The following is a 10331-nucleotide window of genomic DNA, read 5'->3' as shown; positions in this document are numbered from 1 at the left end:
TACGTTTCCGGTACAGAATCCGAGAGAAGAGAATGGCTAGTGTTTCAATCGCTTGCTGCCCTATAGAGCGCCGCAGTCCCTCCCCCTCGAGAGACCCGGAAAAGAAATCGCCGTTCATTTAGGCATTTCTTAAAGTATTTATTTAAAGACGGTTACGCCGCGGACAAAGCCAACTTGGATCGTGACAAATCATGACAATGAACACAATATTTTGGACCAAACAAATAATTACAAAGAAGAAAAACAACAAAAGAAAGTGTTGTAACCTGCCGTTTTTTTTCTACTTTCTAATTCTTTGTTTGGTCCAAAAATATTGTGTGTTGTCATGATTTGTCACGACAAGAGTTGGCTTCGTACGACGCTTAAAAGGTCTTTAAATTAATAATTTAAGAAATGATTATGGTCAAAATGCATTGAGATTCATTTCCTGGGCCACTCGTTGTTCTGAAAGGGGGAGGGACTGCGGTGCTCTATAGTCCTACTGCTTTGTATAAAATATACAGTTTACTCTCTCCGACCGATTAACCCATTCTGACCTGAGATCAGATTCATACGAGGTTTCCACTGGACACACACTGGTCTGATTAACCCATTCTGACCCGAGATCAGATTCTAAAAATGTCAGTCGCTCTTCGATTTTTCAAAAATAACAGACCTACAAGCTCGTAGCGCGCCACTCGGTGGCGCGCTATGAGCTTGTAGATCTGCTATTTTCAAATGGCTAAAGCATGACATGATGCTATAACACCAAAAGGGGTTCCGGCCCCAAAAATGGGTTAAAATAAGCTTGAACTCTCAGAGTTTCCAAATGGACCCATTTGGTTCCATCGTTATACATTGTCAGAGATATTGACCCATAAAGACTCCATTTGGTCCCTCGTTTAGGACCCCAGAATGTTGTTCAAAGCGATAAATGCATTGAGATCTATAACCGTTATCGACTGTTAAGGTATATTCAGTGATTTCACTCAAAAAACCGTAGGTTTAGTTTTTGGCTGTGACCCAAAGCCTTTCATCCAATCAGGATAGAGAGTCAAAAACGAAACCTAAGGTTTTTTGACCCCGTGAGGTTAACTGGGGACAGGGAGGAACTCCTTATATGGTCAGCACACTCTATAGTAGAGAGGATTATCACAACAAAACAAAAAAATAAGTGATATTTGAATTAAGTGAAATCACTGAATATACCTTTAAGAATGTCTAAACGGCAAAGATATTCATATCGACACACAGTTATGTTTATTGTTTTATTCATAATCATAAAATAACCATATGTTTATTATTATACTATTAGTCATCATAATCACAACAATATGTCATTATTCATGAAAATAAAAATAATATGCATTTTAATTCATAATATTAAACATAATATATATTTGTATATATTCATATTCATATTCATATATATATATATATAATAAACGCCTCTGAGTTATGTGACAGCGTGCGACTCCAGTTATAATAAAATGTGTTAAATTGTTTTTATGATCATTCTGAACATGTTTAGTTTAGTTAAAGGGACACGTCACCCTTTTTGCAAAGAAATATATGTTAATGATGTTTAGAACACTTTCCTGGGGGTCTTTATGTGTGTAATATGTGGTTTTAGATATTTTTGATTGTAGCAGTGAGCACGGTTTCTCTGATGTCATGGACACTGGTCTCACTACCTTCCTGGACTACAATTCCCATAATTATTTGGTGCTCTGCTCCTCCTTGTGGATAGGGGGGAGAGCTGTCTTACTGAGACAACATGTGGTCCAGGAAGGAAGTGAGCCCAGTGTCCATGACATCAGAGACACCGGGCTCACTGCTACAATCTAAAATATCTAAAACCACATATTATTACACACATAAAGACCCCCAGGAAAGTGTTCTAAAGCTCCTAAACGTCATTAACATATATTGTTTTTGCAAAAAGGGTGAAGTGTCCCTTTAAGAAACGAAGGGCTCTATCTTGCGCCAGCCTTTACCCTGTATTCCTACAGAGGTCAGGGGTCACCAACATGTCCTTATAGACCGATTCACAGAGGGGTGCCCTGGGCGTGGCCATTACTGAGGTGTAATACATGGAGCAGGTGCTCTGTAGACCAGGTGTAGCTAATCAGTGCTGCTGCACTTAATGGTACACCTCAGTAATGGCCGCACCCAGAAAACCCTCTGTGAATCGGTCTATAGAGCACCGAAGTCTGACGTCAATATCGGTAGAGGGCGCTATAAATCCATGTCCTTTTTATTTGCATTATAATCCCCAAAGGGGGGGATTTTAGATCGCCTCATATAAGAACTGTGTTCTTAAAAATAAACATGTCACCCCGGCCGCTTCACTCATATGGATATGAAGAATCAACTGACTGAGAGAAAACGCTATTGTATTTGTTACTGCTACTGAATGACATTTTCGCTAGAAACAGAAGAAGCAGACTGTATCATATATGAGTGACTGACTGTCGCAAACGATACAGAGACACCTCCCTGACAATAACGATACAGAGACACCTCCCTGACAATAACGATACAGAGACACCTCCCTGACAATAACGATACAGAGACACCTCCCTGACAATAACGATACAGAGACACCTCCCTGACAATAACGCAGAGACAGCTTGTTTATTTTTGGAGCACAATGCTTGAGACGATTTTAAAGACGAGACCATGTTATTCTCCATAGAGAAAGTACTTCCGTGAACCAGGGGAATCCAGGGGATGAGCGAGTGACGTCAGGACTTTAAGAACCAGGGGATGAGCGGGTGACGTCAGTGACTTTAGGACCAGGGGATGAGCGAGTGACGTCAGGACTTTAAGAACCAGGGGATGAGCGAGTGATGTCAGGACTTTAGGACCAGGGGATGAGCGAGTGACGTCAGTGACTTTAGTACCAGGGGATGAGCGAGTGACGTCAGTGACTTTAGAACCAGGGGATGAGCGAGTGACGTCAGAGACTTTAGAACCAGGGGATGAGCGAGTGACGTCAGGACTTTAGAACCAGGGGATGAGCGAGTGACGTCAGTGACTTTAGGACCAGGGGATGAGCGAGTGACGTCAGGACTTCGGCGCTCTATATACACGGACAAGACCAAATAATTGGTCTTGTCCGTGGCTAATGTTTGATTATCTTTTTTAACACACCATTATAATGTTCTTATTTTGATCGTAACTAAGACACAATTACTGAATGTTAGTCTCCAGATTGTCTATATTATTATTTTCTATATTATTGTCCACTCATTTAGTCATGTTGCATGCTATTTTAAAACATTTTAAAACAGTTCAACTAGTCGATCTACATCGACACGTTGTGAGCTTGTAGATTGGCTATATTTGATTTTTTGTTTTTAAATGTTTTTATTTATTTATTTTTCCTAAATAGTAAATAATGGCAAATAGGTTTTGGGATAAGCGATGGCGCAAGTTATAGATAGCCCTTACTTTACTTTTCTATAGTTCAACTGTCTGCATGACATCACAGAGAATGGCGTGATGTCACTATGACATCACCGTGATGTCATCGCACAGAGCAAGTATAGTTCTGACCAATGCTGGTGTTGTGAGGTGGGGAGGGGCGGAGCGGAGGGGGGGGGGGGGTTTACAGGTAGCCGCTATAGTCATGTCTATTGAGATGGTGTGTGTGTGTGTGTGTGTGTGTGTGTGTGTGTGCACGTGCGTGGGTGTCAGGTGTGTGCGTTAGTGTGTGACCGGTCAGTGTGTGTGTGTGTGTGTGTGTGCGGGTATCAGGTCAGTGCGCAAGTGCGTGCATGTCAGTGCATGTGTGTGTGTGTGTCAGGTCAGTGTGTGTGTGTGTGTGTGTGTGTGCGGGTGTCAGGTCAGTGCGTGTGTGTGTGTGCGGAGGTCAGGTCAGTGCGTGTGTGTGTGTCAGGTCCGTGCGTGTGTGTGTGTGCGTGCGTGTCAGGTCAGTGCGTGTGTGCATGCGTCCGTGTCAGGTCCGTGCGTGTGTGTGTGTGTGTGCGGGTGTCAGATCAGTGCGTGCGTGTCAGGTCCGTGCGTATGTGTCAGGTCAGTGCGTGTGTGCGTGCGTGTCAGGTCCGTGCGTGTGCGTGTGTGTGTGCGTGCACCAGCTCCAGGACCTCGGTGCACACACACTGGCAGAAGCCGTAGATGACACAGAGCAGCAGAGTGGACGGAACCAGGCTGACCAGAACCACGCCCATCCACAGCCTCTGGATCATCAGCAGGTAGATGCCCAGGGGAAGGGACGAGAAATACACCTGGAACACAGAACACCTGGTCAGAACTACACCTGGAACACAGAACACCTGGTCAGAACTACACCTGGAACACAGAACACCTGGTCAGAACTACACCTGGAACACAGAACACCTGGTCAGAACTACACCTGGAACACAGAACACCTGGTCAGAACTACACCTGGAACACAGAACACCTGGTCAGAACTACACCTGGAACACAGAACACCTGGTCAGGTCAGAAATACACCTGGAACACAGAACACCTGGTCAGAACTACACCTGGAACACAGAACACCTGGTCAGGACTACACCTGGAACACAGAACACCTGGTCAGAACTACACCTGGAACACAGAACACCTGGTCAGAACTACACCTGGAACACAGAACACCTGGTCAGAACTACACCTGGAACACAGAACACCTGGTCAGAACTACACCTGGAACACAGAACACCTGGTCAGAAATACACCTGGAACACAGAACACCTGGTCAGAACTACACCTGGAACACAGAACACCTGGTCAGAACTACACCTGGAACACAGAACACCTGGTCAGAACTACACCTGGAACACAGAACACCTGGTCAGAACTACACCTGGAACACAGAACACCTGGTCAGAAATACACCTGGAACACAGAACACCTGGTCAGAAATACACCTGGAACACAGAACACCTGGTCAGAACTACACCTGGAACACAGAACACCTGGTCAGAACTACACCTGGAACACAGAACACCTGGTCAGAACTACACCTGGAACACAGAACACCTGGTCAGGTCAGAAATACACCTGGAACACAGAACACCTGGTCAGAACTACACCTGGAACACAGAACACCTGGTCAGGACTACACCTGGAACACAGAACACCTGGTCAGAACTACACCTGGAACACAGAACACCTGGTCAGAACTACACCTGGAACACAGAACACCTGGTCAGAACTACACCTGGAACACAGAACACCTGGTCAGAACTACACCTGGAACACAGAACACCTGGTCAGAAATACACCTGGAACACAGAACACCTGGTCAGAACTACACCTGGAACACAGAACACCTGGTCAGAACTACACCTGGAACACAGAACACCTGGTCAGAACTACACCTGGAACACAGAACACCTGGTCAGAACTACACCTGGAACACAGAACACCTGGTCAGAAATACACCTGGAACACAGAACACCTGGTCAGAAATACACCTGGAACACAGAACACCTGGTCAGAACTACACCTGGAACACAGAACACCTGGTCAGAACTACACCTGGAACACAGAACACCTGGTCAGAACTACACCTGGAACACACAACACCTGGTCAGAACTACACCTGGAACACAGAACACTTGGTCAGAAATACACCTGGAACACAGAACACCTGGTCAGAGCTACACCTGGAACACACAACACCTGGTCAGAACTACACCTGGAACACAGAACACCTGGTCAAAACTACACCTGGTCAGAAATACACCTGGAACACAGAACACCTGGTCAAAACTACACCTGGTCAGAAATACACCTGGAACACAGAACACCTGGTCAGAAATACACCTGGAACACAGAACACCTGGTCAGAAATACACCTGGAACACACAACACCTGGTCAGAACTACACCTGGAACACAGAACACCTGGTCAGAAATACACCTGGAACACAGAACACCTGGTCAGAACTACACCTGGAACACAGAACACCTGGTCAGGAATACACCTGGAACACAGAACACCTGGTCAGAACTACACCTGGAACACAGAACACCTGGTCAGAACTACACCTGGTCAGGACTACACCTGGAACACAGAACACCTGGTCAGAAATACACCTGGAACACAGAACACCTGGTCAGAACTACACCTGGAACACAGAACACCTGGTCAGAACTACACCTGGTCAGGACTACACCTGGAACACAGAACACCTGGTCAGAAATACACCTGGAACACAGAACACCTGGTCAGAACTACACCTGGAACACAGAACACCTGGTCAGAAATACACCTGGAACACAGAACACCTGGTCAGAACTACACCTGGAACACAGAACACCTGGTCAGAAATACACCTGGAACACAGAACACCTGGTCAGAAATACACCTGGAACACAGAACACCTGGTCAGAACTACACCTGGAACACAGAACACCTGGTCAGAACTACACCTGGAACACAGAACACCTGGTCAGAACTACACCTGGAACACAGAACACCTGGTCAGGAATACACCTGGAACACAGAACACCTGGTCAGGAATACACCTGGAACACAGAACACCTGGTCAGGAATACACCCGGAACACAGAACACCTGGTCAGAACTACACCTGGAACACAGAACACCTGGTCAGGAATACACCTGGAACACAGAACACCTGGTCAGAAATACACCTGGAACACAGAACACCTGGTCAGAACTACACCTGGAACACAGAACACCTGGTCAGAACTACACCTGGTCAGGACTACACCTGGAACACAGAACACCTGGTCAGAACTACACCTGGAACACAGAACACCTGGTCAGAACTACACCTGGAACACAGAACACCTGGTCAGAACTACACCTGGAACACAGAACACCTGGTCAGAAATACACCTGGAACACAGAACACCTGGTCAGAACTACACCTGGAACACAGAACACCTGGTCAGGAATACACCTGGAACACAGAACACCTGGTCAGAACTACACCTGGAACACAGAACACCTGGTCAGAACTACACCTGGAACACAGAACACCTGGTCAGAACTACACCTGGAACACAGAACACCTGGTCAGAACTACACCTGGAACACAGAACACCTGGTCAGAACTACACCTGGAACACAGAACACCTGGTCAGAACTACACCTGGAACACAGAACACCTGGTCAGAACTACACCTGGAACACAGAACACCTGGTCAGAACTACACCTGGAACACAGAACACCTGGTCAGAACTACACCTGGAACACAGAACACCTGGTCAGAACTACACCTGGAACACAGAACACCTGGTCAGAACTACACCTGGAACACAACACCTGGTCAGAACTACACCTGGAACACAGAACACCTGGTCAGAAATACACCTGGAACACAGAACACCTGGTCAGAACTACACCTGGAACACAGAACACCTGGTCAGAAATACACCTGGAACACAGAACACCTGGTCAGAACTACACCTGGAACACAGAACACCTGGTCAGAAATACACCTGGAACACAGAACACCTGGTCAGAACTACACCTGGAACACAGAACACCTGGTCAGAACTACACCTGGAGGAATATACACCAAAATTTACATTTTTATGTAGTTTCAAATGCCTTTAATTATACGTGTGTTGAGCATTGTAAATAAAGCAGGTCATGTTTGCATGTTGTGGAATTGTAAACAGCTGGAACCAATATTATATCAGTATTCTGATATTAACCTGAGGGCCACATTAAGTGAAGGTTGGGGGGCCGCATGTGGCCCCCGGGCCGCCAGTTGCCCACCCCTGACCTAAATACATCAACCTGTTTCAAAGGAGTGTTGTTCAGCGTTTTGATAACGTGGTTATCGTCGGACGTGCATATATTTACGTATTCACTTCACACTGACCAGACAGAGCGCCCCCAGCAGGCAGCGCGGGACACTGCGCTGACACTTGTGATTGGCCAGGTTGCAGGCGGGCGTGGCCTCCATGTGGTGGTGATGATGGTGATGACGATGGGGGCGGTACACGCGCACCATGTTGAGCATGCTCAGTGAGTCCGAGGAGGAGGGGCTAGAGGCGGAGGAGGCGGGCAGCTCCATGATGGTGATGACCAGGCAGTCGGAGGACCCCACGGAGGGCCCCGAGGACCCCACGGAGGGCCCCGAGGACCCCACGGAGGGCCCCGAGCCGCTGCTTTCACCTCCCTCTGTCCCTGAACGGTAAGAACACAGTTATTATTTATTTGTCAGCCTTCTGATTGGTCCCTGACTGACCAACCAGCAGGCTCTTTCTGCCTTGTTCCGTCCTGGTTCCGCCTTGTTTATGTTGAATTTGATAAAACATCATTTTTGTAAAACATTTTGCAATTTACAACATTCCATCTACACCTGTAGGACTAGAGTCCAGGGGTGTCAAACTGGTGATCCACGTCGCGGCCCGCGCCCCTCTCTCTAACAGACACAGTTAACGATTGCTTGTTAAGTGCCTGCCAGACAGACAATCAGATGAAATGAAGGCAGGTGTAGAGTAGAGTGTAGACTAGTGAACTGAACATGTTCTCTTTATATCAAGTACTTCATACCAGCCCCTTATGAAACAACATGTTCTCTTTATATCAAGTACTTCATACCAGACCCTTATGAAACTACATGTTCTGTTTATATCAAGTACTTCATACCAGCCCCTTATGAAACTACATGTTCTCTGTATATCAAGTACTTCATACCAGCCCCTTATGAAACTACATGTTCTCTTTATATCAAGTACTTCATACCAGCCCCTTATGAAACTACATGTTCTCTTTATATCAAGTACTTCATACCAGCCCCTTATGAAACTACATGTTCTCTATATATCAAGTACTTCATACCAGCCCCTTATGAAACTACATGTTCTCTTTATATCAAGTACTTCATACCAGCCCCTTATGAAACTACATGTTCTCTTTATATCAAGTACTTCATACCAGCCCCTTATGAAACTACATGTTCTGTTTATATCAAGTACTTCATACCAGCCCCTTATGAAACTACATGTTCTCTATATATCAAGTACTTCATACCAGCCCCTTATGAAACTACATGTTCTCTTTATATCAAGTACTTCATACCAGACCCTTATGAAACTACATGTTCTGTTTATATCAAGTACTTCATACCAGCCCCTTATGAAACAACATGTTCTGTTTATATCAAGTACTTCATACCAGCCCCTTATGAAACTACATGTTCTGTTTATATCAAGTACTTCATACCAGCCCCTTATGAAACTACATGTTCTCTTTATATCAAGTACTTCATACCAGACCCTTATGAAACAATATGTTCTCTTTATATCAAGTACTTCATACCAGCCCCTTATGAAACTACATGTTCTCTTTATATCAAGTACTTCATACCAGACCCTTATGAAACTACATGTTCTGTTTATATCAAGTACTTCATACCAGCCCCTTATGAAACAACATGTTCTGTTTATATCAAGTACTTCATACCAGCCCCTTATGAAACTACATGTTCTGTTTATATCAAGTACTTCATACCAGCCCCTTATGAAACTACATGTTCTCTTTATATCAAGTACTTCATACCTTATGAAACTACATGTTCTCTTTATATCAAGTACTTCATACCAGCCCCTTATGAAACTACATGTTCTCTTTATATCAAGTACTTCATACCAGCCCCTTATGAAACTACATGTTCTCTTTATATCAAGTACTTCATACCAGCCCCTTATGAAACTACATGTTCTCTTTATATCAAGTACTTCATACCAGCCCCTTATGAAACTACATGTTCTCTTTATATCAAGTACTTCATACCAGACCCTTATGAAACTACATGTTCTCTTTATATCAAGTACTTCATACCAGCCCCTTATGAAACTACATGTTCTCTATATATCAAGTACTTCATACCTTATGAAACTACATGTTCTCTTTATATCAAGTACTTCATACCAGCCCCTTATGAAACTACATGTTCTGTTTATATCAAGTACTTCATACCAGCCCCTTATGAAACTACATGTTCTCTTTATATCAAGTACTTCATACCAGCCCCTTATGAAACAACATGTTCTCTTTATATCAAGTACTTCATACCAGCCCCTTATGAAACTACATGTTCTCTTTATATCAAGTACTTCATACCAGCCCCTTATGAAACTACATGTTCTCTATATATCAAGTACTTCATACCAGCCCCTTATGAAACTACATGTTCTCTTTATATCAAGTACTTCATACCAGCCCCTTATGAAACTACATGTTCTCTATATATCAAGTACTTCATACCAGCCCCTTATGAAACTACATGTTCTCTATATATCAAGTACTTCATACCAGCCCCTTATGAAACTACATGTTCTCTATATATCAAGTACTTCATACCAGCCCCTTATGAAACTACATGTTCTGTT

General features: G+C 44.5%; 1 protein-coding gene across 1 annotated transcript in view; it reads right to left on the bottom strand.

Annotated features, from left to right (window-relative positions):
• Window positions 1-3444: 3444 nt before the first annotated feature.
• LOC308335893 (E3 ubiquitin-protein ligase RNF182) overlaps window positions 3445-10331 on the bottom strand; it is a gene marked incomplete at both ends in the record, with an annotated part of 11374 nt that continues 4487 nt past the window's right edge. The window contains 3 exons of the mRNA XM_080793112.1: window positions 3445-3459; window positions 4080-4232; window positions 7814-8121. Coding sequence (XP_080649238.1) covers window positions 3445-3459; window positions 4080-4232; window positions 7814-8121 — 476 coding nt within the window. The remainder of the gene's footprint in view (window positions 3460-4079; window positions 4233-7813; window positions 8122-10331) is intronic.

The sequence above is a fragment of the Protomyctophum bolini genome (assembly GCF_963924005.1).
Source record: "Protomyctophum bolini genome assembly, chromosome: 20".
NCBI lineage: Eukaryota > Metazoa > Chordata > Actinopteri > Myctophiformes > Myctophidae > Protomyctophum > Protomyctophum bolini.
This window is presented reverse-complemented; position numbering and strand designations above follow the sequence as displayed.